The sequence below is a fragment of the Aedes albopictus genome, chromosome 3 (genome assembly GCF_035046485.1).
Source record: "Aedes albopictus strain Foshan chromosome 3, AalbF5, whole genome shotgun sequence".
Lineage (NCBI taxonomy): Eukaryota > Metazoa > Arthropoda > Insecta > Diptera > Culicidae > Aedes > Aedes albopictus.
This window is the reverse complement of record NC_085138.1, coordinates 122,186,103-122,208,616: the sequence shown is the minus strand read 5'-3', so window position 1 is coordinate 122,208,616 and position 22,514 is coordinate 122,186,103. Positions and strand designations below refer to the sequence as shown.

General features: G+C 41.7%; 1 protein-coding gene across 1 annotated transcript; it reads left to right on the top strand.

The window, feature by feature from the left end:
* The first annotated feature begins 5,022 nt into the window (after positions 1 to 5,022).
* LOC115268323 (uncharacterized) lies at positions 5,023 to 9,617 on the top strand. The gene is made up of 2 exons (XM_062857223.1): positions 5,023 to 5,659; positions 5,721 to 9,617. The coding sequence occupies exon 2, from the start codon at positions 7,221 to 7,223 to the stop codon at positions 9,447 to 9,449; it is 2,229 nt and encodes a 742-aa protein (XP_062713207.1). The 5' UTR covers positions 5,023 to 5,659; positions 5,721 to 7,220; the 3' UTR covers positions 9,450 to 9,617.
* The last annotated feature ends 12,897 nt before the right edge of the window (positions 9,618 to 22,514 follow it).

Below are 22,514 nucleotides of genomic sequence, written 5' to 3'. Positions count from 1 at the left end.
CGCGGCGAGCAAGCATCGTATGTTTGCTCCAACTGCGCGTAGAACGCTTCTTTCTCGTCATCGGGTCTCCCTTCGTGTGGGCAGTGGACGTTGATGATGCTGTAGTTGAAGAAACGGCCCTTAACTCTCAACATGCACATCCTTGCGTTGATCGGCTGCCACCCGATCACACGTTGTCGCATCTTGCCCAACACTATAAATCCTGTTCCCAGTTCATTGGTGGTGCCACAGCTTTGGTAGAAGGTAGCCGCTCGATGCCCGCTTTTCCACACTTTCTGTCCAGTCCAACAAAGTTCCTGCAACGCCACGATGTCGAAGTTGCGGGGATGTAGTTCGTCGTAGATTATCCTGTCACATCCTGCGAAACCTAGTGACTTGCAATTCCATGTTCCAAGTTTCCAATCGTAGTCCTTATTTCGTCGCGTGGGTCTTTGCCGATTGTATCGAGTCGTATTTTCTCCTATGTTATTCGCAATGGGGATTTTTACGGGTGGCTTATTGGGCCTACGCCAACACTCCTGTCTCGCCGGAGGGCCATCGTGCCAGTTCTGTTTAACGTCCCAACCAACACTGGGACGACCACGCTGATGGGGCTACCACCTTGGATCTAGCTGGGCGTGGTGCAGCGTTTCTTACTCAGCCGCTGGATGCCAGAACAGACGCTGTTTGAGCCGCACCTCCTTGGTGAACAGACACTCGGATCGTACCTCCTCAATCTAGCTGAAGTCAGAAGGACAACAGTGCCCAGGCTGCACTACCAGCTAAGCACACAACTCTTAGCTGGCGGTCTTTGTCATCGCTTGACCCGTGGAAGCATGAGGTAGGAACTTGTGAGGACCAGAGCTATATTGGACGCTCTCCTTATCGACTCACCGTTTTGCAGCCCTGGATACATATCTGAAAAAAATCATGAAGGAATTGTTGGAGAAGCGGAAGAATCGCAAAAGGAATTTCTGGAGGTATGCTACAGGGAATACCTCGTGAATACCCAAACAAAATTGATAGAGGAGTTCTAAGATGGATTCTCTGGCACACTTTCCGAAAAGAATACCAGTAGAAATATCGTCAATAAAGCTGAGGTAAAATCCCGGTAGGATATCCTAGCAGAATCTGCAATGAGAGCTACCTTGAAATGTCTGATATGATAAGCTGAACTTTATAATTTTTATTTAGTTTCTGGCAGTTCTGGTGATTCAGGTACAAACATCACGTTTCCAGCCGTTATGAACACAGCAATTAATATTTCAAAGAATGGATACGGGTACAGTTTCAAAAAAGAAAAACGAAACTCAATCGTCGCAAAAACCTGCCGTTCGAATTGGTCCCGGTCAAATCAACCGGTGGGTGAGGTGATCTGGGAACAAAGGTAAGCTAGCTGCTAGCCGGTCACCACGCGGTGGTTCGTTTTAATTCTAGTTTTCGGTTTATTAAAAGCTACCTCCAAGAGTATGATCCGACAGATCATGTCATCTTCTATTATATCTCCGCGGTCCAATCTTGCGTCTAGCGTAAAAAGTAGCCTCGCACGTCACCGTCGTCGTCGTCGTCGTCGTCGTCGTGGGCTGAATGTATCGGAATAAACTTCAAATGGGCGATTAGCTGTTTGCTACTGACTTCAATGGGAATCGAGTCGAGTGTGTTTGGATTGGTTGGGCTTGGGCTGTTGTTAGACGAGATGGCAGCCGCGGATTGAAAGCCGTTTCGAATTCAATTAGCTTTACTTATGTACCGTAGAATGTGATCCGTTTGTAACCGCAATGCGGCGGTATGGTCAAGTCAAGTACCGTCAACAGCCATGCACAGCACAACAGCAGCATCACACACACGCTGCACAATCGAGCAGAATTTAATTAATTATAGAGAGCGCTCGCGAACGCTATCCATGCCGAACAGGCTGTCGACCGCAAAGGATGTGTTTTGTATGGTTGGTGTATGTATTGGCAAACAGCCTTTTCAATGATGGCGGCCACTCCACGGATGGTTCTTTATCCGGGTATCGCGCCGTTTCATTTGTTTACCCACAATTAGTCGTGCTGGTTTTACAATCAATCAAGACTTGATGTTTAATTAAGCGAGCAATTGAAGGCGGTTTTGTGAAATGGTGGTTTGTATTGGAATGCTGTTTAAATATTTACCGAGTGATGAGAGCACTGATTTGTGTTTGATGAAATTTCTTCACTTTCCAGTGGCAAAATTTACTGCTTATTGTAGAGCTATGATTACGATGAACCTACCTACTAAGCGTTCCTACTTGGTGGAGGAAAACCATCAGTCCCAGATCCTGAACAACATCCGGGAATATCTTCTATGTTTCTTTCACGAACAACTCCAGGGATTATTTTAAAAATTCCTCCACAAATTCCCCCAAGAACACTTTTAAGAATTCCCTCAGGAGTTCTCTTCTTTTGGATTTCTTTCAGGAACTCCTCTAGGAATTAATTCAAAACCTTCTCCAGGGACTGGTAAGTTAATCCCTGGAATTGTTTCCAGGATTCCTCCTGGGGTTTCTTCAGCAACTCCTGCAGGGATTTTTTTCAGGAAATGCAACAGGGATTTCTTAAGAAGTTCCTCCATGAACTCTTCTTAGAATTCCTTCAGGATTTCTCCAAGGATTCCACCAGCAATTTCTTCCTGGGATTCCTCCACGAATTTCTTCAGAGATTCCTTCAGTAATTATTCCAGGGATTGCTCTGGGAATTTCTGCAGGGGTTCACCTGAAAATTCATCCAGGATTTCTTTCAGAAATGCCTCTAGAGGTTCCTCCAGGAATTCTTCTTTAAATTCTTCCAGGAGTATTTCTACAGATTCCTCCGTTAATCCCTACAGTTATTCTATTAGGATATCATCCAGGGATTCCTCTAAAAAAACTTTACAGGACTTAACTCGGGAATTCCTTCTGTGATTCTTTCTGGAACAACTAGTTTTAAAACATCCTCCAAAGATTCTCCCAGGAACTCTTCTTAGGATTCCTCCTTGTATTTTTTTAGGAACTCCGCCAGGAATTATTTCAGTACTTCCTCCAGGAACTGTTCAGAAATTCCCTCAGTAATTCCTCTTGAAATTGCTTCCGGGATTCTTTCTGGAGTTTCTTCAGGAATTCTTTTCTCCACAATTTGTTCATGAATTCCATCTGCTATTTCTTCAGGAATTATTTCTGGTATTCCATTACAAATTCCTCAAGAGATTCATCCACGATTTTTTTCAGGAATTCCTCTAGAATTTTTTCCATGGATTCCTCTGGGAATTCTTGCAGGGATTTGTCTAAAATTTTCTTTGAGGAATTCAACTAGAGATTCCTTAGAAATTCCGCTAGAACTTCCTCTAGAGGTTTCTCCAGGACTTCCTCTGGAGATTCTTTCAGAAATTCCTACAGGCTTTCCTCTGGGATATTCTCCAGGAATCCTTCCAAGAATTCCTACAAGATTCATCCTGGGTTTCCGCAATTCATTCCTTCAGGACTTCCCCCAGGACTCCAGTAATTGCTTCCGGAAGTCTTCCAAGAATTCCAGCAAAAAATTATCCGGGAATTCTTTAACGGATTCCTCAAAATAATCCAGATACTCCTACAGGAATTCCTCCAAAGATTTCTCTATGTATCACTTCAGGAAATCCTCCAAGAATTCCACCAGTAATTCACCTAGGCATCCTTCCAGGAAAGTTTCCAGGCATTCTTTCAGGGATCCCTCTTTGGATTCTTGCAGAGATTTCTCCAGGAATTTCTTCAGGGATTCATCAAGGAACTTCACCAGGAATTAATCAAGGAATTCCATCATAAATTATGTCAGCAATTCATCCAAGATTTTTAAAGAAATCCTTCAGGGATTCTTCCAGAAATTTCTCTAGGAATATCTTCTGGTTTTTTTCAAGAATTCCTCCAAGAATTCTTCGAGATTTTCCAGGAATAGCTCCAGGAGTTCCGCTAATAAATCCTCCAGGAACTTTTTCAGGGATTTTCAAGGGATTTCTCCTCGAGTTTTTCCAAGGATTTCCCCAGGGATTCCTTTTGAAATTCCCTCGTGGATTTCTCTAGGAATTCCTCCAGAAATTTCTCTAGAAATTTTTCCGGGAATTTTTCAGGGGATTTTTTCAGAAACTTCTTCCAGAGCTTCTCTAGAGATTTCCCCAGAAATTCATCCAGAAATGTTTGCAAAAATTTCTCCAGCTATTCCTCCAGGAATTTCTTAAAGGATTCCTCCATCAATTTCCAAAGGAAAACCTCCAGGAATTTCTCCAGAAAATCCTCCAGGATTTTTTCCAGAAATTTCTCAAGATGCTCCTCCACGAATTCATCCAGGAATTACTCCAAGAATTTCTTCAGGAATTTCGCCAACAATTTCTCTAGGAATTGATCAAGGAATCGCTCCTCAACAATTTCCCTAGGAATTTTTCCAGAAAATCTTCTGAGGGTTTTTCTAGAAAATTATTACAAGTTTTATTTTTGAGTTAAATGTGCTTTTTCAACATGTAAATATTCCCCTAGAATTAATGCACATTTATAGGGCTCTGGCAGAATAGAGGCCCGCAATCCTATTTCGATTGCCAACATTCAGGCCATTTCGGGTCGTGATTAAGTACTAGAGATGTAAACCTTTCCCTGGCACAGACTTCAAGTTATAGAACTCTAGTGATGAAACCCGAATCGGGATGCCCCCTTAGGATTAGAAATTCCTAGACAAAACTCAAGCTATGAAAGCAACTAATGCTGCGAACGAAAGGCAATCTGCCAGACAAAATACGATTACAGGATTGACTGATGGACCAACAGCATTTATGAAACCTCGTCATCCTGTCATCGGAAATTGTTATCCACTAGGGTAACAGGGCAAAATGTATGTTTTGCGTTATGTTTGTCCAAGTGTGATGTCCCAATTTATTATGCATTTGTATGGTTCCACTACACATGGTATATTTTAATATGCATTTGCAGTGCTTAATTATTTTTTCGTAATAAAATCCAGTAGGATTTTTAAAGACATTTTTCTAGGAAACTCTTCAGAAATACCCTGTAATGATCAGTTTGGACCAGTCTAACGAAGTTCCCTTTTCTATATGATCACTAGAATGAGAAGCTTTTGAATAAGCTTTTGTGCCCGAATGAAGTAAACATTAAAGTAAGTGTTGCGCACGATGCATACTAAAGGGCGAATGAACTTCTTGCGAGCGAAATAGTTCGGTAATTTATGGAATTTTCCGCGAGTTAATTTGTACCTGCTCCTTTGAATTTTGTTCAACCACCAATCGGAAAACTAAAACCCATGGAAAGTTTTTAGACTTATTTAAGCTCGGCTGAGCCGACCAATTAAAATCGAGCTTCGAAACCCGAGTACAGAGCGAAGTGGAAATTGCGTCTTAATTTAAAGGTTCAACCAAATCATTGCGCGCGATTCCATTTTATTCTGGTGGAGTCAGTTGAAGTTTACGGATCATTTTCCGAATTAAGAAAAGTTTCTTCAAAAGTGAAGCCAACGTTCGAAAGTTGTTTAAATCCTTTCTATATTGCTTTCTAATCTGAATTCGAAGTGAGTTCGCGAGTTTTCCATTCTAGTAGTTCGAATCCAATGATTAATAATTCGAGTTCTTTAGTGTTTGAATTTTCAGAGTTCAAAATAGTTTGACCGGTAATTGAAGAATTAGTGAACAGTTTATTGTGACGATTCAGGTAAGCCATTAGTGAAATGCTATTAAGAAATGCAAGTTAGTGAAGTTATCACGTTGAATAGGCATCGTCAAGCCCAGCCAACGTGGGCAGCTAGTTCCGGCTCAAATCAGCTAGTTCCGGCTCAAACCCGCTAGTTCCGGCTAACGCAAACCCAGAATCGTGCAGGCTAGTTCAAGAAGGCACCCAACAAACCACGTGCTTAGTAGACGATGGTTGTTCCGGCTACGTAGTCCTTCCGACTGGGAGTGACTGTAGGCTGTGGTGGGTGGAAAATTCTTGTCGACTAGTCAAGCTTTGCCGATTCGATCAGCTCAGACGTGAGCTTGTGCCCGAGCGTTTGCCTGTGGTGGTTCGTCGATCAGTATTCGAGCGGTTAGATCGACGACGGATTCGTTTCGCCAAAGCGTGAGGCGCAAGAGCGACGCCAACTACGCTCTCGCTCCACCAACCTCCAGGGACGCCTCTACCCTGATGATCGTGCCCACGCGCGAGTCAACCACCTAGGACATTTTTCAAATTGGAATTCTACGCCTCGCCGGTCGTCGAGAGAATCGAGTCTTCGCCGTTGGAGCACCTCGCCGGCGCAGTTCAAGGTCAGACCCATACATGCTAGCATTTCTAATTGAATGAAGAAATCCGAAAATTGTAATTCTTTAGGATAAGACCTCTCAGTTAAATGCGTGACGTCACTAGGGAAGTTTAGGATTCCTGAATTTTTACAATAAACTTTGAGAGCTTGCATACTTTGAATTGGTCCTATGCAACCAACTCTCTAAATTCATTTTTTTATAATAAATTTCGTTGAATTTTACTTTATTTTCTTCAATTACTTCTAGTTCAGATAAGAACGACTTCACTATGCTTTCGTCGTTTTGTATTTAGTAAGCCTATTTTTGAATTTGTTTGTTCCTTAAGTTTGACCCTTTTCTGCCGCTCAGTTCTTGGTTTATTTTTTTGGTTTAGTTTCCGATCTTTAGTATTTTCCGGTATTTTTCCTGTTCATTTAGTTCATTTGGCCTTTCGGGTGTGCCATTTTTGTTAGTTTTGTTTCTGCGCTTAACTATTTGCGACCTGCCCTGAGAAGGGTAGTCTCATACCGGGCTTAGACAGAGTAACGGTCCTTCTGAATACGAAGGTGGCGCTTAAGCCGTTGCTTAAGGAGCAGAGTAGAACGTTATATTTTGGCGCCCAACGTGGGGCCTTCGAAAAGCAATAGTTTTCAAATTTAGATTTTGGTAATTGAATTAGTTTTTGTATATAAATTGAAGTAAATTGCCTATTTGAACTCTTACACAGTACTCTCATTCACATTTTCCATATATTCTGTCAATTTCATCTTGTTTCTAAATAAATACGCGGCTAGGTTTAAGTTCGTTCGATAATTTCGGTAATTAGTGATAAAATTCGGTCGGTAATTAGTTCGGTTTTGGTTATTAAGTTTCGGTTATAAGCATTTTCGGTTTAGTGATAAAGTTTAAGTGAATTGTGTTTGAATTAGATTATTATTTTTCTTTAAATAAGTTTTTTTTCTACTTTTGAACTGAATTTGGTTTGTTTGACAATGGAGTGGTATAAAATAAAAGCTTGTTATTTGGACGAAAGTGAACTTAATTATGAACTACTGTTGCGTGATTATTCTACGAGGGGATCGCTCGAAGAACGCCGACGAGACCTCCGTGCAGTACTTCGTGATCCAGAATCGGAGCGACTGGTACGGGTGACGGAGCACATGATGATTGATGACCTCTGTACGGTACCGAGGAAGCTGAAGGAGATTGCGGATATTTTGTATCAGGGATCGGATCCTTCGTGCCTTTCTCGCTTGGTACACTACCATCAACGAATCCGACGTTATCAGCCTCGTACTCGGCGACAGCAAGAAGACGTACAGTACTTGCTCGATTTGATCTCCAGAATAACCATGCACTATTATGGCCTCAACTACGATGATGCATTACGTTCGGCACCAGTCGCTGAATCGACCGTACAGGTCCAGTTACCGGAAGGAAACGGTTCAGGTGCGCCGTTAAACATGGCCGTTGGATCACAGCCGGTTCCTCATAGTTTCTCTGAGCAGCAGATGAATTCTCAGCACTACCAGGAGTCTCCAATCTTGAGGACCTGGAATGACACGGAAGGAGCGGTTGGCGGAAATGCTGATACAGCGGAAAATGCGACGGATGTGATACCAGCACTCGTTGAAAATCTCTTGAACTTCCGGAACCAAGAACAAGGACACGCGACAGGAGCCATCCCGCGTCAGATGAGACTACCCAGCTTGCCAACTGCGCCTTTGCTTCAAGAAGAAGATCAAGCAGTTGGAAATTCGCAGAACAATCGTGATTTCGAGAGGAGAGTAGCATCGGAGCATATCGAATTTCGCCGGACGGAATCCCAGCGTGGAAGCCCTGCTACGTTCGAACCTCCTAGGATTGATGTGTCACCGTCGGTTCCAAACCCATTTGGAACCATCTTAGCGTCTCGTACCGTACCTGTAAATGAAAAGGTGAAGAATAGTGACTACGTCCATGTTTCCGAGATTACAACTTACGTTGAAAAGTGCTTTGATCAGTTGCTTCGCCAACGGTTCCCCGGACTCGCGGGTGACCCAACTGTTGATTCGCTGTCGAACAATCTGAGTGGTATGAATCTACAATCCAGAGGACCACTTCCTCGTGCGATGTCCATCCCAAGTGATCATCCGAATCGAGTTGGTAGATTCCCTGATCCTTCGCCACCTTTGCAGATGTCTGGAAACGCTATGGGACACCGTAGCACACCGGTACCTGATCCAGGAGCATGGAATCCTGTAAACCCGACCGGTCAACCTAGGAATGATTTCAGATCATCAGCACCCTCAGGTATAGGAAATGTCACGTTCGCCCCGATGAATCAGATGAACTCTGGCAGACTGTCGACAGGTGGATACCCAAGAAGATTGCCGCATCAGCAGTGCAGTATTATCGAAAAGTGGCCAAAGTTCTCGGGCGACACCAACACGGTTCCTGTAACAGACTTTCTGCGTCAAATCGATATCTTGTGTAGGTCCTACGATATTACGAAGCAAGAATTACGGATGCATGCCCATCTACTTTTCAAGGACAGTGCGTACGTGTGGTATACTACGTACGAAGAAAAGTTTACGTCGTGGGAGATGTTGGAATCCTACCTTAAGATGAGGTATGACAATCCAAACCGCGATCGTATAATTCGCGAAGAAATGCGTGCTAGGAAACAACGGCCCACGGAACTCTTCAGCGCTTATCTAACGGAAATGGAAATGCTGGCCCAAAGGATGATGAAGAAGATGACTGAAGCTGAAAAGTTTGAAGTTATTGTGGAGAATATGAAACAATCGTACAAGCGTCGACTCGCGTTGGAACCGATTCACTCGATTGAGCATTTGGCGCAACTATGCTTCAAATTTGACGCTCTCGAGTCGAATTTGTACACAATCTCCGGACATTCGCGTCCAGTGATCCATCAGCTTGATTGCCATGAAGATTCTGACGATGGTCAGCATGAAATTGAAGAAGCCGAAGAACTCAATGCAATCAAAGCGAGATTTAATAAGAAGATTCCGACTATTAAACCGACAATGGGTGAGAACCAGGATAAGATAAAGCAATTGATTTGTTGGAATTGCCAAGGAGTGGGACACATGTGGCGGGAATGTGATAGAAGGAAGACTATCTTCTGCCATATTTGTGGATTGTCCGATACTACGGCCTACCGGTGCCCAAATAAGCACGAACTAGGTCAAAGAGACGAGTTGCCAAAAAACGATTAAGTGAGGGCAATTTCGGGAATCCATGTCCTCCAAGCATTAACCCAGAGGTTCCCAATGCCGAATACAATATCTTCAATCTCGTTCATCAGATAAAAACCAAATTTCATCGCTGTCCACACTTAAAAGTGAAAATCCTGTCGGAAGAAATCGAAGGTCTTGCAGATACCGGAGCAAGTCTCACAATTATTAGTTCGGTAGACTTAATCAACAAATTGGGATTGAGAATCCATCCAATCTCCGTGAAAATTTCGACAGCTGACGGTACAGCATACCGGTGTCTAGGATTTGTCAATGCGCCTTTTTCCTATCAAGGTAAAACGCATATCATTCCAACGATTGTCGTTCCAGAGGTGTCGAAATGCTTAATATTGGGTGTGGATTTTCTAGACAAATTCGGTTTTCGACTTCTTCCTCCATCACCATCAACCTCTTTAGCGGGACCAGAGGAATCCAGGACTTTGAACCACATGCCTTCTGCTGACGACTACTTCGGAGATCGGGATGACGAAGTATGTTTCCAGATCGAGCCAAGTTCTGACGTGGATCGGTCGAAATCCATGGAAAACATCGACGAGAGTTTGGAGATGCCCACCGTCGAAGTGCCACAAAAGACCCTGGAAACTCTGGAAGACCTAACCACCGAACATCCACTCTCGGAGTCAGAAAGAAAAGCCTTGTTCGAAGCAATAAAGCAGTTACCCGAGACCCAAGAAGGTTCCTTGGGACGAACGAATCTAATTCAACACCGTATTGATCTGTTGCCAGACGCCAAACCCAGAAAAATTGCGTATTATCGTTGGTCACCTAGTGTCGAAAGCGTAATTGATGCCGAAGTAGAACGAATGGAAAGGCTAGGAGTTATCGAGGAATGCCATGGTCCAATAGATTTCCTTAATCCGCTGCTGCCGATAAAGAAGGCGAATGGCAAATGGCGTATCTGTTTGGATTCACGCAGGTTAAATCAATGCACGAAGAAAGATGACTTTCCATTCCCGAACATGATGGGGATCATCCAAAGGATTCCTAAATCGAAATACTTTTCGGTTATCGACTTGTCAGAGTCATATTATCAAGTGCCGTTAGAAGTTTCAGCAAAAGACAAAACAGCGTTTCGCACAAATAAGGGTTTATACCGATATACTGTCATGCCTTTCGGTCTGACTAACGCCCCGGCTACAATGGCCCGATTGATGACTCGTGTATTAGGCCACGATCTTGAGCCATATGTATACGTTTATCTGGACGATATTATTATCGTGTCCAACAGTATCGACGAACATATCCGGCTTATCACGATTGTTGCAGAGAGGCTCCGCAGAGCAGGACTGACTATAAACCTCCAGAAAAGTAAGTTCTGTCAGCAAAAGATCCGATATCTAGGTTACGTGTTATCAGAAGAAGGCTTGTCGATGGATGTGAGCAAAATACAACCGGTTCTAGACTATCCAGCTCCAAAAACGGTGAAAGATGTCCGCCGATTGTTAGGACTTGCAGGATTTTACCAGAAATTCTTGCCGAATTACTCGGAGATCACGACACCCATCACTAATCTGCTAAAGAAGGGGATCAAGAAATTTCAATGGACGAAGGAAGCAGATTCTGCCTTAGAAAAACTAAAAGCTGCATTGGTTTCAGCACCAATATTAACAAATGCAGATTTCTCGTTGCCGTTCGTGATTGAAACCGACAGCTCGGACTTGGCTGTAGGCGCTGTCCTAGCTCAAGTTCAAAATGGAGAACGCAAACCCATTGCGTATTACTCTAAGAAACTTTCGAGTACCCAGCGACGCTACAGTGCCACAGAACGTGAATGTCTTGCGGTTCTTCTAAGCATAGAGAACTTCAAGCACTTTATCGAGGGGTCCCAATTCATCATTCAGACTGATGCGATGAGTCTGACGTTCCTGAAGACTATGTCTATCGAGAGTAAGTCTCCAAGAATCGCTCGATGGGCGTTAAAACTCTCTAAATACGACATGCTCCTGCAGTATAAGAAAGGAAGTGACAATATACCCGCTGACGCGCTGTCTCGTGCAGTCAACGCTATTGATGTAACGCCCAGTTCTGACCCGTATATCACCCAACTGATGAAAATGATTCAATCCGTGCCTGAACGATACTCCGACTTCCGTGTCTCAGATGGGAAGGTGTATAAATATATTACTGGCTCAACCGTTGCTGAAGATCCATCCTTCCGTTGGAAATACGTTGTTCCAGTTGTTGAAAGGAGAGAAACCATCAAGAGAATCCATAACGAAGCTCACTTAGGATTTGTTAAGACGCTCGCCAAAATTCGAGAGAGGCATTACTGGCCACGCTTAGCTTCAGACGTTAAGCGGTATTGCAGCCAATGTGAGATATGCCGTGAATCAAAAACACCGAACGTCAACGTCCAACCAATCTGTGGAAAGCCCAAACACTGCTCTCGCCCTTGGGAGTTGATATCAATGGACTTTTTAGGCCCATATCCAAGGTCGAAAAGAGGTAACGTTTGGTTGCTCGTAGTGAGTGATTTCTTCTCCAAATTTGTTATGGTACAGTGCATGCGCTCAGCAACGGCGGTTTCAACGTGTAACTTTGTTGAAAATATGATTTTCAACGTATTTGGAGCACCATCAATCTGCATTACGGATAATGCCACGGTTTTCAAATCGGACCTGTTCCAGAAAATGCTCCAAAGATTCTCTGTGACCCATTGGCCTTTAGCAGTGTATCATCCCAGCCCAAATCCATCTGAACGTGTTAATAGGGTCATCGTAACAGCCATAAGATGTTCTTTAAACAAGGAAAAAGACCATCGCGATTGGGATAAGGACGTCCATCAAATCGCGAAAGCCATACGTACCAACGTACATTAAAGTACGGGATCCAGCCCCTACTTCGTCAACTTCGGACGGAATATGATTAGCTCCGGTAGTGAATACGAAACCTTGCGAGAAAGTGAGCCACTGAAGAGTCCCCAAGAAGTCAGCCGAGACCTGGAACTTCTATACAGTAGAGTGAAGGAAAACCTGCTTAAGGCGTATCAGAAGTACAGCCATCCATATAACTTGCGTGCCAATCGAAAACACCAATTTGAGAAAGGAAATGTTGTCTACAAGAAAACTGTGTACCTTTCGGACAAATCACGGAACTTTGTGGGCAAGTTTGCCAACAAATACGATAAGGTTCGAGTAAAAGAGGTCGTCGGAACGAATACCTACGTCTTAGAGCGTCTAGACGGCCAACGAATTGCAGGAAGCTATCATGGATCGTTTCTAAAACGAGCGTAAAACCTAAAGCTATGTCGGTACTTCGTGAGAATGTACATAAACCACGTAATTTACAACAAAACACTCTATGAGGTCACTAAACTACGTCCAATGTTTGAGATGTCAGCTAGTTCTGTTTCCTCACATTGTCGACTAACAATTATTCGTTCGTAAAATCCAGCTATGACTGTACTACGGCCGCGTAGTACATACACCATTCACAACAACAAAATACACACTGTGGTGCAACGATGCAGTCCGATCCGAGATCTCCTCGTGTTTCCTCGATCGTTGACAAAATTAGCAACTAGCTATCTAGTTGTATATGTCCAAACAAGCTATGACTGTGCTATTTGATGCACATAAACCACTCAATTTAGTCATAAAACACTCCTTGAGTTGAAAAAGTTCGATGTTCGAGAAGTCAAAATATCAGTTTCCTCACATCGTAGATCGTTATCGTCCAGTCTAACTAGTCAAACAAACCTAGAATAGAAATCCAATTAGAATTCAATTTTGTTCGTCTTGTATAGTTTGTGTTGAGCTGTGTTGCATATATTGCAATCTCCACAGAGGCCAGTGATGTGAATCGCTGACCTTGACCCCATCACATACAGCTTTGCCATAAAAATCATTGTCGAAATAGCCCAATTCACTAAACTTGTCCATTTCTACTACAATATCCATAGTTTACCACAGTTTTCATTCTCCATTCACTCCATAGTCATCACGTAATCGTTGAAAAGTAGATTCCATCATGCCATCGTAGTATGAACCCGTATTTTCGAAGAAATTAGTCAGAATTTACCTCCATTACATACAGCACAGCTCACGTTTGTTGTTTCCGTGTTGATCGATTTCGTGTTTCGTTTTGACAGATCGGCTAAAAGCTTTCGCGATAACCCGGTACCGAAAATTTCGGGAAATTTGTGAAGCGTTCGTCGAAATGTTCGTTGTTTCGTGTTTCGCGTTTTTGCTATGACATAGTGGTTGAATGAATGCGCTTAGTTAATGAATGAATTCGTGTTAAATTAGGTAAATTATGATCAAGTATATTTTCAGACCATTGTTTTGAAGTACGTTGGTTATTTGGAAGAGAATCTGCTCAGATATTTCTGAGGGCAATTTGGTTTAATCGGTTATTCGTCGGTCGAAGATGCTCAGACATTTCTGAGGTAAATTTGGTAGTACGATTAGTTTCTCAGACATTTCTGAGGTTTGTTCGGTGTAATTTAAGTCGGTTTGAATGAGTATAGTTGTATTAGTAAGGAATGTGAGAGTTCATTGTGGCATAGCATTGACCAAGTTTTGTGTTTATGTTAGATTACCTTGTGAATTAAAAGTCCAAAAAAAAAAATACTTGTGTTAGATTTATTCGGTATGTTTATGAAAATTCAAATTAAATGTTATTACTAGTTTTTTTTTAATGTAGTAAAATTCTATTAATTCAATACTTTTTGAATTCAATGAGAGTTTAATGAATATTATTGTCTGATCAATAAAAATTTTGAAATAAATTTCAAAATTTTTATTGCAATTAGTGTAGGCGAATATGTAATGATCAGTTTGGACCAGTCTAACGAAGTTCCCTTTTCTATATGATCACTAGAATGAGAAGCTTTTGAATAAGCTTTTGTGCCCGAATGAAGTAAACATTAAAGTAAGTGTTGCGCACGATGCATACTAAAGGGCGAATGAACTTCTTGCGAGCGAAATAGTTCGGTAATTTATGGAATTTTCCGCGAGTTAATTTGTACCTGCTCCTTTGAATTTTGTTCAACCACCAATCGAAAACTAAAACCCATGGAAAGTTTTTAGACTTATTTGAGCTCGGCTGAGCCGACCAATTAAAATCGAGCTTCGAAACCCGAGTACAGAGCGAAGTGGAAATTGCGTCTTAATTTAAAGGTTCAACCAAATCATTGCGCGCGATTCCATTTTATTCTGGTGGAGTCAGTTGAAGTTTACGGATCATTTTCCGAATTAAGAAAAGTTTCTTCAAAAGTGAAGCCAACGTTCGAAAGTTGTTTAAATCCTTTCTATATTGCTTTCTAATCTGAATTCGAAGTGAGTTCGCGAGTTTTCCATTCTAGTAGTTCGAATCCAATGATTAATAATTCGAGTTCTTTAGTGTTTGAATTTTCAGAGTTCAAAATAGTTTGACCGGTAATTGAAGAATTAGTGAACAGTTTATTGTGACGATTCAGGTAAGCCATTAGTGAAATGCTATTAAGAAATGCAAGTTAGTGAAGTTATCACGTTGAATAGGCATCGTCAAGCCCAGCCAACGTGGGCAGCTAGTTCCGGCTCAAATCAGCTAGTTCCGGCTCAAACCCGCTAGTTCCGGCTAACGCAAACCCAGAATCGTGCAGGCTAGTTCAAGAAGGCACCCAAAAAACCACGTGCTTAGTAGACGATGGTTGTTCCGGCTACGTAGTCCTTCCGACTGGGAGTGACTGTAGGCTGTGGTGGGTGGAAAATTCTTGTCGACTAGTCAAGCTTTGCCGATTCGATCAGCTCAGACGTGAGCTTGTGCCCGAGCGTTTGCCTGTGGTGGTTCGTCGATCAGTATTCGAGCGGTTAGATCGACGACGGATTCGTTTCGCCAAAGCGTGAGGCGCAAGAGCGACGCCAACTACGCTCTCGCTCCACCAACCTCCAGGGACGCCTCTACCCTGATGATCGTGCCCACGCGCGAGTCAACCACCTAGGACATTTTTCAAATTGGAATTCTACGCCTCGCCGGTCGTCGAGAGAATCGAGTCTTCGCCGTTGGAGCACCTCGCCGGCGCAGTTCAAGGTCAGACCCATACATGCTAGCATTTCTAATTGAATGAAGAAATCCGAAAATTGTAATTCTTTAGGATAAGACCTCTCAGTTAAATGCGTGACGTCACTAGGGAAGTTTAGGATTCCTGAATTTTTACAATAAACTTTGAGAGCTTGCATACTTTGAATTGGTCCTATGCAACCAACTCTCTAAATTCATTTTTTTATAATAAATTTCGTTGAATTTTACTTTATTTTCTTCAATTACTTCTAGTTCAGATAAGAACGACTTCACTATGCTTTCGTCGTTTTGTATTTAGTAAGCCTATTTTTGAATTTGTTTGTTCCTTAAGTTTGACCCTTTTCTGCCGCTCAGTTCTTGGTTTATTTTTTTGGTTTAGTTTCCGATCTTTAGTATTTTCCGGTATTTTTCCTGTTCATTTAGTTCATTTGGCCTTTCGGATGTGCCATTTTTGTTAGTTTTGTTTCTGCGCTTAACTATTTGCGACCTGCCCTGAGAAGGGTAGTCTCATACCGGGCTTAGACAGAGTAACGGTCCTTCTGAATACGAAGGTGGCGCTTAAGCCGTTGCTTAAGGAGCAGAGTAGAACGTTACAACCCTCAGGAACTTTTCAGGGGTTGCTCCAGGAACTTCTCCTGAGATTCCTTCATGCATTGCTTCAGGGATTCCTCCAGGGATTCCTCCACGAATTTCTCCAGGGATTCCTCCAGGAAATCCCCCGAAGATTCTCCAGGAAATCCTCCAGCAGTTCCTCTGAGGATTCTTCCAGAAAATCCTCTTGGGATTTCTTCAGAAATTATTCCAGGAAATTTCAGAGGGGAATACCTTAAGGAATTTGTCAGGGATTCCTCCGGGTATTCTTCCAGGAATTTCTATCAGGATTCCTCCAGAGACTTCTTTACAAATGTCTTTAAGGATTCCCCCAGGGATTCTTTCAGGGATTCCTTCGTGGATTTCTCCAGGAATACATCTATAAATTCCACTAGGAATTTCTCCAGGATTTTCTCAAGGGATTTTTTGTTTTCAGAAATAGACAAATAACAGAATATGAATAGAAATCTCCCAGAATTCCTCTAGAAATTCATCCAGTAATTCTTTCAAGAAATTCTGTAGTGATTCCTCCAGGAAATCCATCATTGATGTCTCCAGCAATACCCACAGGAATATCACTAGGAATTCTTTCAGGCATACCTCCCGGATATTATCTAGGAATTTCTCCAGGAACTCCTCCAGGAATTGCCCCAGGAATTTCTTTAGAAATTCCTCCAGGAATTGCTCCTGGGCATCCTTTAAAACTTCTGTCAGGAATTCCATAAGCCATTTCTCCATGAATTTATCCTGAGATTCCACCAGGAATTGCTTCAGGGATTCCTCCAAAGATTTCTCTATGAATTCCTCCAGGGATTCCTTCAAGAAATCCTCCAGCAGTTCCTCTAAGGGAGAGACGAACCAGCCAAGGGCTGAAAGTCTCTTTTATAAAGACAAATCAATCAATCAATCAATTCCTCTAAGGATTCTTCCAGGAAATTTTCTAGGAAATTCTTCAGAAATTCTTCCAGGAAATTTTACAAGATTACCTTCGGGAATTTTTCAGGGTTTCCTGCAGAATTCCTTCAGAGATTTCGCCAGGAATACCTCCAGAGATTCCTCCAGGGATTTCTTCACCAATTTATTCACTAATTTCTTCAACGATTCCCCCAGGGATTCCTTCAGGAATTCCTTCGAGGATTTCTTCAGAAATGCCTCCAGAAACTCCGCTACAAATTCCTCCAGGAATTTCTCAAGGCATTGTTTTTTCAGAAAGAGAAAAATAACGGAAATCTTTCAGAATTCCTCTGGAGATTCCTCTAGATATTCATCCAGTAATTCTTTCGAGAATTCCTTCAGAGACTCCTCCAGCAATTCCCACAGGAATATCTCTTGGAATTCCTTCATTTATTACTCCAGGATTTTATCCAAGAATTCCTCCAGGAAATGTCCCAGGAATTTCTTCCGGAATTCCTCCAAGAATTTATCAAGGAGTTTCTTCTGGCATCCATTGGAAATTATGTCAGTAATTCGTTTAGGAATTTCTCCTGTAAATCCTCAAGGGATTTCCTCAGAGATTCTTCCGGGAAATTCTCCAGGAATAGTTTTAAGAATTTTTCCTCCAGGCATTCCTCCAGCAATTTCTCCAGAGATTTCTCCAGGAATTGCTTCAGGTATTCCTCCAGGGGTTTCTCCACGAATTTCTCCAGGGATATCCCCAGAGTTACCACCAGGGAATCCTTCAGAAATTCATGCCAGGGGTTCTTCCAGAAAATCCTCCTGGAATTTTCTCAAGGGATTTTTTTTTTTTCAGAATTCTCCAGCAATTCCTCCCAGAGTTGCGCTGGAGATTTATCCAGGAATTATTCAAGGGATTGCTCCAAGAATTCATCTCAGAAATTTCTCAAGGAATTTCTCTAGGAATTCCCGCTGGGTCTCATCCAAGAATTCCTCTAGGAATTACGCCAGGAATTTGTTCAGAAGTTTCGCCAGGTATTCCTCCATGATTCTCCCTAGAGATTTTCCCAGGAGTTGCCTCACAGATTCCTTCATGAATTTCTCCAAGAATTCCTCCAAGGATTCCTTCAGAAGATTTTCTTTATGAATTCCTCAAGAGATTTCTCATGATTTTTTTCTAGGCATTCCTCGCAAAATTTCTCGAGGAATTTCTCCAAAATTTCCCCCAAGGAATCCACCAGAAATTTATCTAGGGTTTCCTCATGAGATCTCTTTAAAAAATTCACTAGGTATTCATCCCGTAATTTATCCAGGAAACAGGAATTCCTTCAGGTATATTTCCAGAAATTCTTCCAAGGGATTCCTTCAGGGATTCCTCTAGTGATTCCACATGGCGTCCTCTAGGCATTCCTGGAGGAATTGCTCCATGGATTCATCTAGGTGTTTCTTCAGGGATTTTTTCAGGAAGTCTTCCAGGGATTGCTCCGAGAATTTCTTCAGAATTCCTCTCAGGTTCTCTTCAAAAGTTCATTCAGGACTTCTATCGGAAATTTCAGAAGTCTTTTTCAATCATCTTTTGAGGAATGTGCCCAAGAACTTCTCCAGAAGATATTCCTCCAGCGAACAGAATGGGAAGATACAGGAATCAGGAAATTCTTGGTTGGCTCTCAAAAGAATTCATAATTTCCAAAAAAGTTCAGCTTTGATTTCTTATGAATGTTTTGTAGACATTAACAACAAATCAGAGCAAAATACTCATGCACATGCACAAAATAAAAATTCTGAATCTTCTAGATATTGGTCACCGCTACCAGCACCACGTTTATTTGTGAAGATCAGGCGATCTTTTTTTCACATATTGTACAAAATACAACTGCGTGACTGCTGAAGGGTTAAATAATGCTTTAAGAATACAATGTCATTATATTCAATTTCATCATGTTGCGTTTAGTTATAAAAACTAGGGCTACGCCTTTTCGGTATATGATTTTCCACTATAACTCGTAAATTCGACAGTAAACCCTCAAATATTATTGCATATTCGAGTTCCTTGTAAAATTTCCAATAAGTATGATCTGTTGAACAGTTTGTTTCCATCATGTATGTTAAAAATAGGCAGCAGAATGAGTAGTTTTAACATACTTTTCCGGTGAAAACAAACTGTTCAACAGATCATACTTACTGGAATTTTTACAAGTAATCCGAATATGCAAAAATAGTTGAGGGTTTACAGTCGAATTTATGAGTTATAGTGAAAAACCTGACTAAAAGGCGTCAAAACATTGTAACGTATGTATATCCTCTCCTCTTCTTGGCGTAACGTCCTCACTGGGACAAAGCCTGCTTCTCAGCTTAGTGTTCTATGAGCACTTCCACAGTTATTAACTGAGAGCTTCCTCTGCCAATGACCATTTTGCATGTGTATATCTTGTGGCAGGCACGAAGATACTCTATGCCCAAGGAAGTCAAGGAAATTTCCTTTACGAAAAGATCCTGGACCGACCGGGAATCGAACCCGTCACCCTCAGCATGGTCATGCTGAATACCCGGGCGTTTACCGCCTCGGCTATATGGGCCCTCAACGTATGTATATATGTATGCCGGAACATAGGCATAACTCTGGAATGCGGCAAGAAATTTCAATCAAATTTGGCATACACATTCCTTAGGATGTGGACTGCCGGTGGACGCATAAATGTCCCATATGCAAAAACAGACAATCGAGAAAATCGCGTCCAAAGTTCGATAACGTAAATTGTCTCAACTATGAAGTATAAGTGCTGAATCGTGTTCTAACATCAACCAATTTTGAATTTGAGAACTATTTTTTTGTTTTAGAGCGGTTTTATAGTTCCATAGGATTTCCAATGAAACGTGACGCTTATGCGTCCATTTTTTAGAATGTTACAAATCGGCCTTGCATTTTTTCAACATTTTTCAGAACAAACTACCTATTTTTATTTCCCTATATGATAGTACACCATGATACATGGTCATGGACTGCAAAATCTCAATATTGCCAAAAATGCACATGGGACAATTATGCTTCCACCGGCAGTGGAGGGGTATTGGAATTCAATATGGCGGCTCAGATTTCAAAATGGCGATCAAAACTCCATAATATATGCTTTTCAACGGCAATGCTGCTTCGGATTGGGCTTCACAAGCAGAACTCAAAAATGAATATCCGACGCCATTCTGAAATCCAATATGGCGAACCATATCCAAGATGGCGGCCATGGAATGGTAGTTTGATCTATAATACCATGCAATATGGGTATCTATCGATCGGGCTTGATGAGTAAAAGTCAACAATCGATATTTAACGCCATTTTGAAATCCAAAATGGCGGACCATATCCAAGATGGCGGCTACAGAATGAGAGTTTGAGCTCTGATGGCATGCAGTAACGGTATCTACCGATCGGGCTTCATGAGTAAAAGTCAAAAGTCGATATTTGACCCTATTTCGAAATCAAAGATGGCGGACCATATCCAAGATGATAGTTTGAGCTATGATATCATGCAATTTGGGCTATAGATACTATAGATCGGGCATGATGAGTAGAAGCCAAAAATCGATATTTAACGCCATTTTGAAATCCGAGATGGCGGACCATATACAAGATGGCGGCCACGGAATGGTAGTTTAAGCTGTAATACCATGCAATATGGGCATCTACCGATCGGGCTTTATGAGAAAAAGGATAGACGGTAATGGTAGGGTAGTGGGTAAGATAAATGGTGGAGCAGACGGTTGGGTAGGGGGTTTGGGTGAAGGATAGAGTAGAGCCAGGGGAGTAGAAATTTAGGACTGGAAGGTTGACGGGTTGAAGGTAATGATAGAGCGTATGATAGAGGGTTGGAATAGAGGGCAAAGAAGACAGTAAGGTAGAGGGTTGAGAGTAGCGAGAAGAATTGAGATGAAATTAGATGAGCTGAAGTTCTTTTTTTGAGATACCTTTAGGAATTATTTCCAGGATTTCTTCAGGCATTCCTCTCGAGAATCTTCTCAGGTTTATTCCCGGAATTCCTTCAGATATTGCTTCCGAGATTGCTGTACGGATTGCTCCGGAGATCTCTTCAGGAAATTTTGCAGGGGTTGCTTTGGAAAATCCTGAAAGGATTCTTTTAGTTATTATTTTCTGCATTCCTTCAGGGATTTGTGCTGAAATTCCTCCAAAGATTCCTTCCAGGATTCCTGCTGTTATTCCTTAGAGGATTCCTCCCGAAAAAAAATATGAAAAAATATATGTTTCTTCCGAGATTGTTTTCAGGCAATCCTAGATCATAGAGACATCTTCTATGGTTCTTGCAGGAATGCCTGCTCAGCTTCTGGCCGGTATTTCTGTCACGATTTTTCTAATGATTCCATCAGGAATTACGGGATTACTGCAGGAATAACTGCAGGGATTTCTGCCAGAATTGCTTCAAAAATTTCAATAATTTTAACCAGTATTCTTTCACGAATTTCTTCTAGAATTACTTCACAGATTCATTTTAGCATTCTAATGGAATTCTTTCTACAAGCCGGGATCCTCGCTCGGGATTTATACAGCAATTCCTCACGGAATTTCTTTTGTGATTATTTCAGGGATTCCTACCAAGCTTTCAGCTGAGATTCCCTCAGAGCTCTGTACGTATTTCTTAATTGTATCGTAGATCGAATAAAATAAAAATTTTAGCTGGGAAACGTAATATTCTCGGCCTTTGCAGTCTTAAAGAGCAGCGAGAACGATATTCTCTCTACATAAAAAAAAAGTTAGCGAAAACAGCCACAAACTGTTTAGGTCAAAAGCGTAGGCGATAAAACAGTGTGATTATAGCATAAGACGCGAGCCAAAAAGCTAGATTTTTATAGCAAAAAGCCTCCCACGATACAGTAGCTCGTAAAAATTTCGCGACACATGCACCGCAATGGGCGCCATCTCGAAAACCATGTACTTAGACTATCCGATATAGAGCATTACTATACATGTACAAGAGAACGTAACCTCTAATCCTTGAAAAAGGTAAAATATATTACAGAAACCGTCGGATGTAGAGAAAATATCGTTCTCGCTGCTCTTTAAGACTGCAAAGGCCGAGAATATCACGTTTCCCAGCTAAAATTTATAGTTGAGGTCGAAATACGTATCTGCCAGAGGATACAAATTAAAAGGAACAGTACTTAAAACGATTTTCATTTTAAAATATGCAAAACTTCTGAAAAGTTTACGTATGGTGTGTACGTAAATAGAGTTTGTGGGGTGGTGAAGGAAAAACTCAATTACTTTATTATCTGTGTAAAATCTAACTTCTACAGTATTTTAACGTTTGGTTATGCCACTGCCACATATAGTGAGCTCTTTTTATTTGAAGTGTTAAAAAGTGAGAAATGTTTAACACTGCCGTCGAAATTACATGAAATTACAATTGATTGATTGATTTATCTTTATTTGAGAGACTTTCAGCCCTTGGCTATGAAATTACAAAAACCATTCATTGCATACTTTTAGGCGTTTATCGGGTTATATTTCTGTCCCAATTTATAAGTTCT